Source organism: Anas acuta, chromosome Z (assembly GCF_963932015.1).
Source record: "Anas acuta chromosome Z, bAnaAcu1.1, whole genome shotgun sequence".
Lineage (NCBI taxonomy): Eukaryota > Metazoa > Chordata > Aves > Anseriformes > Anatidae > Anas > Anas acuta.
In genome coordinates, this window is record NC_089017.1 from 23,769,364 (window position 1) to 23,785,820 (window position 16,457).

The 16,457-nt window shown below is 37.9% G+C and overlaps 1 protein-coding gene across 7 annotated transcripts in view; it reads left to right on the plus strand.

Moving 5' to 3' along the window:
- The window catches only part of SMARCA2 (SWI/SNF related BAF chromatin remodeling complex subunit ATPase 2), a 120,378-nt gene that overhangs the window by 7,942 nt on the left and 95,979 nt on the right, over positions 1-16,457 (plus strand). For all 7 annotated transcript variants that reach the window (XM_068667787.1, XM_068667789.1, XM_068667790.1 and 4 more), the window contains 2 exons: positions 1,341-1,601; positions 9,646-9,769. In XM_068667787.1, coding sequence (XP_068523888.1) covers positions 1,377-1,601; positions 9,646-9,769 — 349 coding nt within the window. In that variant the 5' untranslated portion in view covers positions 1,341-1,376. The remainder of the gene's footprint in view (positions 1-1,340; positions 1,602-9,645; positions 9,770-16,457) is intronic.

Sequence of the window (16,457 nt, forward strand, 5' to 3'; positions counted from 1 at the left end):
TGCTGTTAGGAGAGAATATGGGTCAGTGAGCCTCATAATGTGCTGTCAAAATATTGCAAATTACAGTGCATTTTAAAAAGATTCATTTTTTCACTATATTGGATTTATTATTATGATACAGGTAACCTTATTATAAACCTGTATCCAAAGTTAATTAAGCAAGCAGGCTAGGCCCATATAATGGCTAGCTGTTGCTGAAAGTGGTGATCCTACCTGCTGTTCAGTGCTGGCAGTGAATTTAATATGTCCTTTCAGAAAGTTGGTTTGGTAACCTAAGTTGTTAATTTTTTTATTTTTATTTTTTTATATAGAGTTACTTAACTGCTCAAGTAATGAGGTCACTCTGATCAAACACATGAAAATGGGGCAGTTGGGAGTGGGGAATACCAAGAAACATAACCAATCTTGTTGGCAGCAACTACCAATTTTGTTTAAAAAAAAAAACCACGCAGATGTGTCACTGCGTTACAGTATTCTGACATTAGTAGACTAAAAGTTCTCAATATTAGACGTTGGTAGAAGTTCTCAGAAAGCTGAAGGATATTTCAAGCATTTAGCCTGCATCAATTTGTACTGTTAAGAACACAGAAATAGAAAATAGCAATGGTTGCTTTTCCAGCCTGTAAAAGCCTGCCATTTGTTCTCTGAGCCCTTACTGTTTTATAAGCCACTTGAGCTGCATTCTCTTGGCTTGTGACATCAGCAGAACCCCTCAAGTGAATTATAACTGTGTTCAGGCCAAAATAATTGTCTTTTCTGTTGTCTGTTTCATTTGATACTATGATTACATACAGAAATAAGAAGAGAGGTCCTAAAATAATATCTAACTAAATAAAAGAAGTCAGAAGATAGTGTTAATAATACTTTTAATACTTGTTTTGCTGTGTTCCCATGGATTTTATAAGAATTTTGTTGCAGTCATATATGTTGAGTTTAGGGAAACATTTCTGAACACACATGTTAATAGAGATGTACAGCTGTCTTCCTCTGTCTTTAGCAGTACTGTTCTTGACCACATGTTTTATAATTTGATGAAAGCAAGTCTATTGAACTACAGTTTTCTCTGGTAGATATTTCTGATAGCCTACCAGCTTCTTTGTTCTGTGAGTAACATATAAATGTGCAGAAATTGAGTGAATTGTCAGAATCTTTCTCCTTTTGGGGCGGTTTTTGAAGGGTGATCAGACAAATGTGCCATGTTAAGGATGATTTAAGCATTTTCTTCAGATGACAGCGTGTGTGTGTGCATGTGTGTGGTGATTGCCCGTAGATTCTGTTTATTACATCTCCAGTGCACCTACCTAATGTCACATAGAATTTCTCTTTTTGTTTGTTCTTAGAGCTATTCTGCTAATTGAAAAGGAGACAGAAAATAGATGTCCACGCCTACAGACCCTGGCGCCATGCCTCATCCTGGTCCTTCCCCTGGACCAGGACCTTCACCTGGACCGATTCTAGGACCTAGCCCAGGACCAGGGCCATCTCCCGGCTCAGTTCACAGCATGATGGGGCCAAGTCCTGGTCCACCAAGCGTCTCGCATCCAATGCCAGCAATGGGACCTACCGATTATCCACAGGAAGGCATGCACCAAATGCATAAGGTAATAGTTCATTACAAGTGAACCTTTTTTTCCTAAGAGCTTTCTCCACTGAATAAAAAAAAACACACTACTTCTGCTACATTTAGACCTGCATAATTGCTATTACACTTCACTTGCAAAACTGCAGCTACGCTCTTAATTCTGTCTTCATCACTAAAGGTGATGCATATTCTAGATTAAATGCAACTTGTTTGTTCTTAGTAGACTGCCTTGAACTACAGACTGAGTGGTTTGCAAGCTTTCATTTTTAAACTGTGTGCTTTTCACTAGGTTAGACCTTGCTAGAGGAAAATAAATGGAATTACAGTTATTAAACCTTATAGTAGATCAGTCTAACCAACTTTTATTTTTCTTTATTGTATGTTTTGAAGCATGTTGCTGCTATGTTACGTTTTTCTGGGATTTTTCTTGTTTTCCATGAAAGTAGATTTTTAAACTTGTTTTTTTTTGTTTTAATACTTTTAACTCTCAAAGGGCTTGTACTTAGGAATTTGTTTAGTATTCTATGTTTATGAAAACCTGTTTTCAATATATATTACGTTATGTTACATCCACCTTAGTAATGAATTTAAAATTGTGTAACGTACAACAACACGAATAGTTGGATATAAGTGGTTGTCATACACTTAGAGTTACTTGTGTGCTTAGGCTATCATTAATGTCTTCTGCTTTGAGGACATTATTTGCTTGTCTGTAATTTCCTTTTTGAGACCAGTCTCTTACATACTTCCATTTTTGTTTGGTTGTGAACCAAAGCTTAAGAAATAACAATAATTTCAATTTCACTTATGTTGTTCTCTCAGAAATATGAAGTAACAGCTTAAAGAGCCAAGGTTCTAAAGGCATTTTGGTAACTATTGTTGATGCTGTACAGCATTGTTGTAAGTTGTGGTGGGTTGACCTTGGCTGGCTGCCAGGTGCCCACCAAGCTGCTCTATCACTCCCCCTCCTCAGTGAGACAGGGCAGGAGGGGGTAGAAGACACAATGAGAAAGCTCATGGATTGAGAAAAGGACAGGGAGATTGATGAGCAAATACTGTCACATGCAAAACAGATGCAACTCAAGATTAATGGAAGTTATTGCCAATTGATAGTAAAGTAGAGCAGGGAAAACTGGGGAAAAAAATTAAAAAAAAAAAAAACAAAAACAAACAAAAAAAAAATACCTTCCTTCCACCCCTCCATTCATCCAGGGCTCAACTTCAATCTCAGTTCTTCTGCTTTCTCTCCCTGTGAGTAGTGCATGGGCCTGATGAGTGAGGCAGGGGTTGAGGTTGGTCCATACCGCTTTGTCTCTGCCACTCCTTAATCCTTACTCTCTTCCCCTACTCCAGCATGGGGCACCTACCACAGGAATACAGTCCTTCCCACAGGCTGCAGCTCTTCAGGAACTGCTCCAACATGGCTCTGTCCCACGGGGTTCATCCATGCCCCAGGAGCAAACTGCTCCAGCACGGGTCCCCCATGGGTGGGCGGCAGCTCCCCCCAGATCCCCTGCTCCTGCGTGGGCTCCTCTCCATGGGCTGCAGCTCCGGCCCGGGGCCTGCTCCTGCGGGGGCTCTCCATGGGCCGCAGCCTCCTCCAGGCCACATCCACCTGCTCCACCGAGGGCTCCTCCACCCATGGGGGGGCTGCAGCGTGGAGATCTGCTCCGTGTGGGACCCATGGGCTGCAGGGGGACAGCCTGCTCCACCAGGGGCCTCTCCCTGCACAGGCCGCAGGGGAACTGCTGCTGTGTGCCTGGAGCACCTCCTGCCCTCCTGCTGCACTCACCTGGGGGGCTGCAGGGCTGGTTCTCTTATTTTTTCTCAATTCTCTTTCTCACTGCTTTTCTGCAGCGAGCCTTTCTCAAATATCTTATCACAGAAATGCAACGAATGTCACTCAGTGGCTCAGCTCTGGCTGGGTTCCTCTTGGAATCGGCTGGATTTGGCTCTGATCTGACATGGGGCAGCTGCTGGGCTCTGCTCACAGAGGCCACCACTGCAGTCCCCCTGCTGCCAAAAACCTTGCTGTGTAAACCCAATGTATAAGCACATGAAGAAATTCAAATAAAAACTAAAAAATGTTTATCATAAACATATTTTAACTTTCCTCATGAATTGTCAGCTTCTTGTTGTCATTTTCACATATGGATCAGTTTCAGTCATTAGAATACTGTCCAGACAGCAGGGACATGGCACTACTGGCTTTGCATGAAGAACTATATTGTTAAAATTTCTAATAGCACAAAGACAGATGAAGTGAAGGAGGCCACAATCCAACTGACCATTTGTACTGAAGTATTGAAATTGTAAGCTCTGAGTTCAATACCTTCAGTAACTAAAAGTTTTGCATGTGAATCTTGAAGTGCATAATTTAGCTGTTAGCCAGATTTGTTATCTTCTATTAGCATTTCTTTATTTGTGAGGTCATTTGCAGTCCAAGATGTCCAAGTTCCAAGGTTTGGAACACTCTGGTGAGTGTTCCAAACACCATAGGCAGCCAGGGTTTACATCCTTCAATCTTCTCAATTCTTTCTTTTTTAAAAGATTGTGTACCTGCAGAAAAAAAGGCCAACACCAGTAATTTTGCAGTAGAACAGTTTAATACTCCACACATTGTCTTCAACTGCTATATCCCGTTTCACCCTGTATGTTCTTCAGATGTCAAATGCTATGTCAGCATTAGAATCAAATGGACAAAGTCCTTTCAGAGATTTTAGGAGCATATTACAAGTTCTGTGAACCAATATAGAAATTCTCCCAGAGAGGTAGCCCACTGAAATGTTTTGAAATAGGCACCGTGTCTGTGAAGAGTCCAGATAGCTAATTCAGAGGTGACCAGTCAGTATACTTACAGTAGAATTACTTTCCTTTTTCTATACCTTTATTCTGATAATGGGGCAAAGGCTGTAATTTTAAAAGCCCTTATTTAAGTATTGAAGTTTAAACAGCCTTGCTGTCCCCTAGTTTGCCACTTTTTGAGTTCCACCATGCCTGTTGGGAGCTGGGGGGGAGATTGAGGTGGTGGGTGAATGGGACTAAACTAAAGAACGGGTCTGTTGAACAGATCCAGTTGGAGGAAAAAAAAAGTTGTTTTTTAATTTAATTTTTCAGTCTCAATCGGTTTTCAGTCCTGTTTCCCTGTACAACTACAGAAACAGTCTATTACAACAACTAAGGGAGAGGCTGGGGAAGGGTCTGTTTAAGAAATGCTGTGAAAGTGTTCCTCTGGACCATTTTGTATATGTTACTTGAGTAATATTCCATGCAGTTAACGTGAGTGATCAGCCACCTGCATGTTTCAGTTTGAACAAGTAAACTTCTTCTTTCTCCTTAGTGTTATTTAAAGCAGCTTGGCTTCTGTGTCATGATGTAACATCTCATTTCTGTTCTTTTGTTTTCCTTTTCCTTTTTTTTTTTTTTTTTTTTTCAAACAAGCGTAGTAAAAGTGGGGGAGTGTGCAAAAAGTGTCCCAGTTGTGCAACTGTTAGTGGGATGTACATCCATATGTGCAATGGTATTGTGGTTCTCACTTCTAAATTTAACAGATTAAGTGGTAAAGCACCTTAATTCTATGTTAGATGTTTGACTAGTTTACAGAGCATAGCATGATGCATAAAAATGAAAATGAAGTGTGGAAAAGTAGGTAGATATAGAAATGATCTATATAAATAGATATTAACAAATCGTAATTCCTAAAGTTCATTTACTTAACTGCTGTTAATATGAAAGATGAAGACTGTATATTCATATAATAATCCAAAAAAAACTTCCACAGGAAAATTTACTTTTGATTTATGTAATTCAGTTTTGACAGAAACAATAAATTAGCTATTTTTCTTACTACTTCCTTAAGTAATCTTTAGACTACCAGTGATGTTGCCAAGGAAATCGTTACAGGCCTGGTGGGAACTGCTGCCTGTGGGGGACCTGTGCTGGAGCAGTTTGCTTCTGGGGGATGGATGGACCCCGTGGTACAGAGCCATGTGGGAGCAGTGCTTGAAGAGCTGCTGCCTGTGGGTAGCCCCTGCAGGATCGGTTCAGGAAGCACGGCATCCCATGGGAGGGACCCTGCATGGAGCAGGGGCAGAGAGGGACCGTGAAGAAGCGGCAGAGATGAAGTGTCGGGGGCTAATAGTAGCCCCCGTTCCCCTGCAGTGCTCAGGGGGAGGACATAGAAGAGGGTGGATGGCGGAGGCTGGGGGAAGGTTTTTTTAGTTTGCTTTTAGTTCTCACTGCTGTAGCCTGTTATCAATAGGCAATAAACTACAAATCTTCCTATGCTGATTCAGTTTTGCCCATAATGGTAATTGGTGAGTGATTACCATTATGTCTTTATCTCAGTCCATAAGCCTTTTTTTCATCATACTTGCTTCTCCAGTTTTGTTGAGGAGTGGGAGTGAGAGGGTGGGATGGTAAAGCTTAGCTGTCTATCTCGATGAAACCATCATCTCCACATATCCATACAGGCTTTTCTGGAGGCAGAAGATAGGGATTTATGATTTTAGTGTTCCCTGTATTATTTTTGTTGCATGGTTTACATTAGTGAAAAAAAAAATGTATTGTTCTTGAACTTGAAAAATTAAGAGGGACTTTGTGTGAGATGGCATTCTGGTGATTTATATGAGATTAACAGAACTGTTGGTTAAATCCCTACTGCAAGGACGACTACAGTCAGACTGCCTGTCTATCAGTGATGTGGCTGTGTGGTTAGGTGACAACACGTTGCTATTTGGTCTATGTAATTTTTGTTGTTAGTGTAGAGAATGTGTGGTCTAGAAGAAACCTATTTTGATTCTTAATCTTAGTCTCTGATTTCAAGGCCCATGTTTTATTTGTTTACAAAGCAAGTAGGAGGAAAAAAAAAAGACACCATAATCTGCAGTTTATCTGGAAATAGGTCAAATCGTGATGTAACACTCTTTATGAGAAGACCTTACTTAATGAAGAGTAAAAGCAGTGTAGGTAAAATGTTCCTTGTATTTTAGGCAATACGTAAAGTCTGCAAGTTTGCCAGCTTTGCCAGCCATGTAAGTATGAGCTTACATGTAGTTGAGACTTATTCCTCATTAGGTCTTAAGGAAGCATTGCGTAATATATCTGTCCTGTTCTCTGTACCTGTTCTTACTTACAGGGACAATAATAGTAATATGTACTCAAAGTTGGGTATGTCTCAGCTTCCTATTTCCCATCTGTTCTGTCATATTAAAAGAAAAATAGAACACACCGATGTGACAGTAGTGCTGTATTGCTGGTATAGGTTATATTTTTCATGCCAACAATGTCTTTGTGGAAGACATCTCTAATTTATACAGGACAGAAGAATTCACAGAAATTGCTTTGTGTGTGGGATGTTTTCTGTGATTTTTAACCTGTTACATAGGTTTAAAGTTATCTAACTTTGTAACTATATAGTGATTCAAAAAGGTTTTGAAAAATAACCATTTTTCAAGTTATATAGTCCTTGCCTACGTGGTTTTGGAGGTGTTTTTTTTCTTCCCCATAGACGGTAGAGGTTCTTTTTGATTAAAAATATTCTTGAAAGCATAAGTTTCTTTGCATTTAATCATTGATCGTTGAAACTAGTTTTGCCTTGAAAGAAAATTGTGCCATCTTCATTTTGTTTAGCTTTCAAATTTAAAACGGATTAATCAGTTCTATTTTTCCTTACCTGTTTCTAATGAATTTCACTTTTAGTTTTTCACATTATAATTTCAGCAAATACACAGAAGCAAACCCATTTTTGCTATACTTGTGCTCCCTTCTGTTAGACTAGAAACATTTCAGTTTGCCAGTTGTTATTTATTTACTTATTTTAAAACACATATTTTACAAAAATTTTCCCACAGAAGTACTCCTCCAATTGACGTGTCTGTGTATGGTCATGTGCCTATCCTTCCATTCCTTTTTTTTTTTTTTTAAATTCTCTTTTTGAAAGGACAGCTGTAGGCATGTATTTGTCTTCCTTTTCACTGTTGCTCTTCATTAATGCTAGCCCCATTTCCCACCTCCTGTGTGCTAGTACTTCTGATGCTCTGGATGTGTGTGCCATGTCCCATCTTAGGTCCTTTCAAAGCTGCCAGCATCAACAGAGGCTTCACTGTTGCCATCCATTAGTTCAGTGCAGTGACACCCATCCCTGCTGTCACACCACAGAGTATACAGTCACAGCCCTTTGTTCTCGAAAACAGATTCAATTTTGTGCACAGTGTCTTCCTTCTCTTGGAGGCCCTGAAGATTTAGACCTGAGCATATGCCCCGATAAAATAGGAATGGGTCTGGTTTTACAGGTGTTTTGGTTTGTGTAGTACTTAGCTCCTGCAGGCAAAATGTGAACTGAGCATTCTTGTCAGCGTTAGTTGTCTATAAATAGCTGAGAAGGGACAGGGAGAGAGCTCTTCATGCTCAGAAAATGGCATTGGGTTTTACTTGGTCATCACACTGAACCTATCTCTACATTACTACTCCACAACCCAAGTTCATGTAATCAGAAATAGTCTATCAGATAAAAGATTTTTCACAGACAGTTTTATAATGTAATGACTAAAGAATTTGTTGAAACAAAAATCCATTTTACTTCTCCTTTTCTTGGTAAGTTTCCTGTTTTTTTATCCTTAGTTTCTGGCAAGGAAAATGATGGTGAAATACCTCAAAAGTGCTGACTAACCAAAAAAAAAAAAAAAAAAACAACCCTCTATTTAAAGATAATTTCAATCAAACAAAATTATTTCAATGGAAAACTGAAAAATTATTTGTAAATCCTTTATATAAAAGTTAGCTTTTTTCCTTTTTCTGTATAAAAGGATAATGTTTCTTTAATTCAAATTTAGTAACGTGTAACAAATTTATCAAGGAGAGGAAACATTACAGTGCTTTTCTGTAACTTGTATAGCTTTTTTTTTTTTTTCCCCTGTAACTTCTTAAACTTTTTTATAGCTTCTTATGCATTTTCTAACAACTTGCATTTTCCATTGGAATACTTATTCCTACGTCCCTTTTTTTAAAAAAAAAAAAAAAAATATCATCAATATGTAGGTGTACATTCGGAGAAAATGGGCTGCAGGGTCTATGTTTATAGTAGGGCTTGCAAGACAGTATTTAGTGTGTGTGCAAGTATGTGTTAGAAAGGCATAGTTTCATATTTCTGTATAGAGAAGGTAGGTGATGCCACCCTTTCCTTTCCTAATAAAAAGCTGTGCAAACACTCTTAAGCCAGTAGTTAATAAGCATTAGAGATCCGGTATAATTTTTGCTTTCAGGTAAACTTTTTTAGTTTTCTTAAGAGGTGTCTTTTCCTGCTTATATTACTTTTCCTGTGTTTTCATATTCGGAGTTTTGAGGTTTCTATTAGGGAGCAATTTCCAGTGCCCTGCGTGCCTTCTGCATATTTTTGTAACCCCAGGCTGTCTTCTCTTCGCTGTCTGAGAAGGGCTTTTGGTCCTGTTTTGCGTTCCAAGTACCATGGGAACTGTAGTTTTTGAGGAGTGAATGAGTTGACAGTGACTATAGGGAGCACAAGTTTTTGAGTAGAACAATGTCTTCCCTTCCTTGACTGCCTTAACCTCTACTTTGTAGGCAAAAATAGGGAACCTCCTTCAATGATATCTTTATGTTTGAAGAGAAACAATGTTTGGGGCATTCCAGTAAAGACTGAAAGGGCAAAGTTTGGACTAAAAATAGCTCAGGCCAAGCCACAGGCTGTACTTTAATAAGTTGGTGTGTGTTACACAGCTTTGTAATATGAGACCAATACAGCTCATGTGCTTGTATGTGGATGGTTTGCCTCCCTGGTGTTGCCAAACAGTTCATAAGGAAGCAAAAAAAATACACAAAAAACCTGTCAAAAGAGAAACAAAGGGGACAAGCGCTCCAGTGGTGCTATGTGCTTCCTGATATGTATGATTCCAGGGATAATGGTTCCCATTGTATTTATTTTGAATGTCAGATAAGAGAAGTTTGTACTTCATGGTTATTTAGATTTTAACTTAAACTCCTTTACGTTTTTATAGTGGATTTACACACTGTCTCTGTTTAAATACTTTTTTTTTTTTTCTCCACAGTCCATTGATGGCTTGCATGAAAAAGGAATGGTTGAAGATGTTCACTGTGGCTCCATGAAGAGTATGCGACCTCCTCACCCTGGGATGGGTCCACCTCAGAGTCCAATGGACCAGCATAGCCAAGGTTTATACATACTGTGCATGCTCTATGGTTTTGGGGCCCCGTTATGCCCCAAAGAGTCAGTAGTTCTGTGGAACAGATTTCTAATTATTTCCATTCAGCTTTGTTTGGAAAAAATAAGCTTGTATCAAAGGGGAAGGTGAATAACATACCAAGGTGAATAACGTCTTGTCTGGAGTGCTCATCAGTCATCCACTTGAGGAAAAAAAAAACAAACAAAACAAACAAAAAAAAAAAACAGACATTTTTGTAAGGTTCAACTCAGTGGTCTGTGATTGAAACCCTAATGCGTAATGCATCATTTGACCTCCCTATCTAGGACCATGAACACTAGAAAGTATTGTTTTTCCATTGCACCTCACAGTATTGGTTAAATGAAAAATTACTTTTGCATTTAGGTATTCGACATTCAGCTAAAACTTTCCCATTGAATTCAGGGGGATGGAAGCATGATGATTTGAGAGCAACGTTTTACCTGACTTTGCATTTACCTGGCTCCGTTTTAGGGCCATTTCTCTTTAATGTTTTCATAAATTACTTGGATGTAGGACTTGAAGGCATACTGAGTAAATCTGGATGATGCTAAACTGGGAGGAACTATTGACTCCCTTGAGGGTAGAGGGGCCTTGCAGAGAGAGCTTGACAAAGCTCAAACAGAGCTGGACAATCACCAGTTGTATGAAACTTAACAAGAGCAAATACAAGATTCTGCACCTAGGTAGAATCAACCTCATCTATACATACAGATGGGGAAGAGAGGCAGGAGAGGCACACTGGGGGTTTTGTTCAGCTAGCTGATGACCATGAGTCAACAGCATGCCCTGGCAGCCAGAAGGGCCAGCTGTAGCTGCAGTGCATCAGATACATCACTGCTAGCTGTTTAAGGGAAGGGATTGTTCTGCCCTAATGCGGCCTTATCTCCAGTACTGTGTGATGTTTTAGAGAGTGTCCAAAACAGGGGTACAGAGATGGTGAAGGGGTCTAGAGGGCAAGATGTATGAGGAGCAGTGAAGTCCCCTGGAGCAGAGCAGAGCAGGCTGAGGGGAGGCCTCATGGTGGCCTGCAGCTCCCTCACGAGGGGAGCGGAGGGGCAGGCGCTGAGCTCTGCTCTCTGGGGACAGCGACAGGACCCGAGGGGACGGCATGGAGCTGAGACAGGGGAGGGTCAGGCTGAGGGTTGGGGAAAGGTTCTGCACCCAGAGGGTGGTCAGGCACTGGGAGAGGCTCCCCAGGATAGTGGTCATGGCACCAAGCCTGCCTGAGTTCAAGAAGTGTTTGGACAATGTTCTCAGACATACAGTCTGATTTTGGGTGGTCCTTTGGGGATCCAGGAGTTGTACTCGATAATTCTTGTGCGTCCCTTCCAACTCAGGGCATTCTATGATTCTGTATACCTTTTAGAAAGCGTGGGGTGGGGGGGAAGGCATAAAAAATAAATTCTGCATCTCATCAGAAATTATAGCAACAAAATTGTGGATATAGAATATGTGCTCATATATGAGAGTTATAAATTATAAATGAATTGGTAAACTGTACATGGAGTTGTAGATATATATAATCTATGTAAATTGAACATGCTGCTGTGAATAACTAATCTTGAAATAAGGACCACTGAACTTAGAGCAAGTCTCAATCAAGAGTTTTGGAAGTAGTGATTATTACAGTCTACTAAGATACAATCAACTGACTCTTTTTGTGGTAAGAGGATGTGCTTTGATGAGCAAATCAGAAACATTTCTAACGTAAATCTGCAACAATTTTGTCATTCTGCTCATAAATTCATATTTGCTGTTTCCATGGCAATTACTGTTCTGAGATTTTTTGCCCTTTTCTTTTTTTTTTTTTTTACTAATGATAATTACTAAAACAAGATATGCAACTTTATTACTTTGATTATGTTTTGTTGTTTTTTTTTTTTTCCCCTTGATTTTCAGTGGCATGCTAGTCACGTGGGAGGAATCTCTTACAATCTGAGACAGATTGTTACATTTTTATTTCAGTCATACTGCAACACCATGCTTTACAAAAACGTTGGGTATTAATTTATGGGAAAACTTAATTGGTATCTGTCTCCTCAGCAGTTACTCCTTTCCACTCTTGTTGCCAAATGGCAGAAAGGGTAACATTCCTGACTATTTGCAGTGACCAGTTTCCTTTTCTTGAACGCATACACAGTGATGTCCTTGTTTCAGTATTAAAACCTTTTTTTTTAATGCTAATGAGTTAAATAGAAATAGAAGTCCATTGCTCTGACTTCATAGCTGGCTGCTTAAATAATAATCATACTCCATTTAACTGAATTTGAGCTGTGTTAGAAAGTGTGTTCAGCTTCTGTGAACTTTGGTGCTGGAGGTCCCAGTGTTGATATTAGAAGTATGAAATTTACTGTAAATTGTTAAACTGCTAAACAGAGTTATTCAGAAAATTAAATCTATGTTTAGATTTGATTTTGTAAGAGGAATGGGGAGAAATTGCAAAAAGCCCAATATATATGTGACAATGTTGTTTTTTTCTTTAATTATAATTCTTAAAGAGATATAAGTGGACTGAAACAATTTCCTCAGTTTTTCTGGAATTTAGAACAAAGTAAATGTACTTAGGGTGACACAACAGTGACACATAGACCTGTTTGAATAGTGTGGGTGGTTTCGCTTTCTATTGGTAAATGAAGGCTAACAAGTGTAGGTATTTAAGGTTTGGGGACTTAATTTGTATATATTTTTAATTAGAAACCCGTATTTGTTGCACTTCTCACTATAAAGATACACCAATTTAGTTATTTTATAAAATTCACCATGATTTTGCTACTCTACAAACAATGATTGTTGTTCCTACTGTTCTTCAATTAGCTGCACTTTCTTTTTGGATTTTTTTCCTTCCTTTTAAAGATGAGAAAAGTTGTGTTGGGTCACCTTATCCATCTGCCTGCCAGCGTAAGACCTCTCAACAGTTTATTTCTCCAGTCCTAGTTTTAAATTACTTGCACACATGGGGCCTCTATGTCTTTCTCTTGGCTGAGAGTTTCACAAGAGACACTGGCCATACCTCCAAAAGGGAAGCTTTTATATATTGCTTACCTTAAAAAAAATTTTGTAGGCTTGATCCAACATGAATGTATTTATCAATGTGCATTTTCAGGTATTATGCTTTTCCACTGTTATTGCGAGCATGTACGTGATTTATTTTTTAAAAAATAAACTTAAATTTTTGTCTGAAATGACAGTTAAGGTGAATGCTATACTGAACTAAATTTCTTCAATTCTGTATCTTTCTCCTCAAAATATTCTCTTACATTGATCTTTTTGGATAAGCATGTAACCTTCCAATCGGGGTTAGCAGAAAGTTTTTATGTATATGATCCTCAGGCATCATCATCCTTCAAGTCTACTTAATTTTTAGTGGAAGTCAAGATCTCTTTTAAATATTGCAGTATTTGGAGTGGTAAAACTTTGACTCTTTTATCTGCCATTTGTTGTTAGACTTTAGAATTCAATTGTGTTCTCTTCTGTTTAATCGTACCATTAAAAATGGAGGGAAAAAAGGTCTTACCTTAATTTTTAGCTTTCTAGTTCTTCAGCTTTGTAACAGATGAGGAAGTTGGTCTTCGCTTCTGTTAACTAAAGTGAAATTAAAAGCAATTAGAGCAGAAACTTATACGGTCTGCCTTTCAAAAATACTTGTGTTTGGTGAAGTGTTACGAATAAGATTTCTTCTGTTGTCAGTACTGAAGAGAATATGCAATTTATGACATCTTATGATGCATTTCTCTCAAAAAAAGTTGGTGTCAGATGTTTTTAATCACTTATACAGTTAAGAAAGCAGCACTTGTTAATTGCTTAAAAATTCAGAAAGATTTCTGATGTAGTTTCACTAATCCCACTGTGGGATTATGGAGAAGACATAACCAGAATCAGTCCCTCCTGCATAGATAAAGCACAATGGGGACCGAAGGAGGGAAATAATCATGAGAGTGATTAAGAATCACCATCATTGAAGATCTTCAGAACTTACTTAGATGAGACCTGGAGAAACCTGATACTTCGAGTTACCCCAGCTTAGATGACATCTGGGGCTATTTGACCTCCCTTTGCTAGAATTGTATGTCTTCTACTATGTGTAATTTTCAGAACTATCTGTTATTTTTTGCCACCTCATAGAACTCCTCTGTTGCAAGTGTTTTGCAACTTTATCATTCAGTGCTTTTGCTGTCTTCTGTTATGAAGATTAAGCTAAAGAGTTTATCCTGTATTGAAGATAAAATTTTATGTGGAAAATGTAGAGGAAGTGGTATTTGATATTTCATCCTGAAACAATGATGTAGAGATTTTAAAAACAGAATGTTTACTGTGGGAATTCGTGCATGCCACAAAAATGCATTTGATGAGCTTCATGGCAGATGAAAGTTTGTTTGCAGAGTTAAAAAGGATGTCCTTCTTAACTGTACACAAACATTCTTAAGCCTTGTGTCTTTAATATTTTCTTTTGCAGCATATGCTTGTTAAACTCAATCTTCATGAGTCTTCATGTGTCCTTATTCAGAGCCCATATGTACACACTTACCTGCAGTAGAGTGATAAGATAGGTATATAGTTTATGAGGATAGGGCAGTTAACTGTATTATTTCACATCACTAAATCTTCTGAAAAGTTTTAAACTTAAAAGGGAAAACTTGCATATAACCTCTCAAATTTTAGGTCCTCTAAGTGCTACATTTTACAGCCTTTACAAGATGGAAAGGCCTTTGTTCTTTTCTGAGATATTCTATTAGAATTGTTTTAAGTCTTAACTCTTGCCAAGCCTTTTTTCCTTATTACTAAGATCTTAGTACACAGGACTTTGAGGGAGAATGAAGGTGCAGTTAACACACATCTAGAAAATTAAAAGAATATTAAAAAAAAAAAAGCATATTTCCAGAGACTCGTCTCTACAAACTAGTTGCAGAATTGTAGCTGGAACTGCCAGGACTTGAAACAAGTGCTCAAAATCATGTCCGACAATTCTCATTTCTGTAGTACAGATGGATTTCAAGATCCTGGGTTTGAAATGTGTTAATGATTAAGGAATATATAACTTGGAAAACGTTGAAGGGAAAATAAACTGTTTTTCAAAAGACAGTTTTGAAAACAATTTAATTCAAAATAGGTGTTATTTTAAGGCAAATTCTGAGATTATAAGTGTAATAGTATTGGATAAACATAGCAATAAATCTTGCATTTTTCAGGTATAAAACAATAATGCAATTTTGTGGTGGTGTTGTGGTGTAGTATTTGTTGTCTTAAAGCAGTATTCTTAGCAAGAGGAATTTCTAGCTTCAGATTCTAATAAAAAAAATTAAGGCAAAAGTAACTGAAAGGAGATAAATAAGTGAAGTAAACTTAAGGTAATTTATTGTTGATTTTATCACTACTAATAGGTGGGTAAACAGCTTTTGTAATGATCTAGTAAATAACTTCAGTGACTAACTTTTGAAGATTTTTTTTTCTTGAACTCATCACCTTACTTTCCCTATTTTTCTCTTAAATTGTTTAATTTTTCTTATTCTTATCAAAATCTTCTTTCTGGTCTTCATCTTTAGCTACAAGATTGAACCCGGTCCATTTCTGTCTTGTTTTATTTGGCCTTTCTCATTACAATACCTTTACTCCTCTACCGTACTTCAATCTCATTTTCCATTTTTGAGGAGAGATCCTCAAAATCCTGTGTTCTTTTTCCTTTATTTAGAGATCCAGAGACATGTAAAGCTTGTAAAATATTTTCATCCCCAGAGGCACAGCATCACTAGACTTTCAGTTCTTTAGCATTCTCATCCATCTACTTGTAGAAATTCTAGTGACTTACAGCTTATGTCATCTCACAAAAGAGAATTTGAGACTGAGATTTTGTCCATGTTCCCTTTACTGGGAGACCAACGAGAATAGTGAAGCTAAGGAGAGGTCAAAATTAATTTTTATTTTGTTTACATGAAGTTTGGAGTTCCATATCCCTTGGCTTGGTAAAGCATATGAACATGAGCCAGAAGATTTCTTGATACTAGTTTTAATTTATTTTTTAATTATTATATATGTGTCCGTGTGTGTATACATACATATTTTCAAACTGGTTAGAACATTATTTGTGCTCCACAATACCAGAGTGAAGTGGGTAAATACCATCACCTTTTTTCACTGTTGGTAGACATTTAAAATCTAGCTGTCTGTATCACTTTACCTGAAAGATCACTCTTAATATTTTTATTCTGATATGCTGTGTGTTCTTGATCTCACCAAAAATCTACACCATCTGTTTTCATGGATGAGTCACAAAATTCTTGGAAATATGTATTATGTGTAGTTAAATTAAGTGCAGTTAAAATTTAGACATAAAACTGCTATAGAAAGGTACAAGCACCATTTGACTCAGAATTGTGCTTGATCTCTTAGAGTTTTATTAGAGTACTAGTCTTCAGCAGCAGCTTTAGAAGATGATTTTTGTGCTGGCAGTTGATGTTCCAAGTTCAAGATGAGCACCCAGATGGTAAACAGTATTGAGTGTTGTTCATCTGACTCAAAGCCTTAATCTGTATATATTAAGGAACAAATGTGTAGAAACCAAATACTGCCTATTTCTATTTCTGTATTTTGGAGAGGTTTGGCAAAGAGGGTCAGTAAGGGTGAATAGGTGTTCCTTGACATTTGTACATCAAAAAGACACT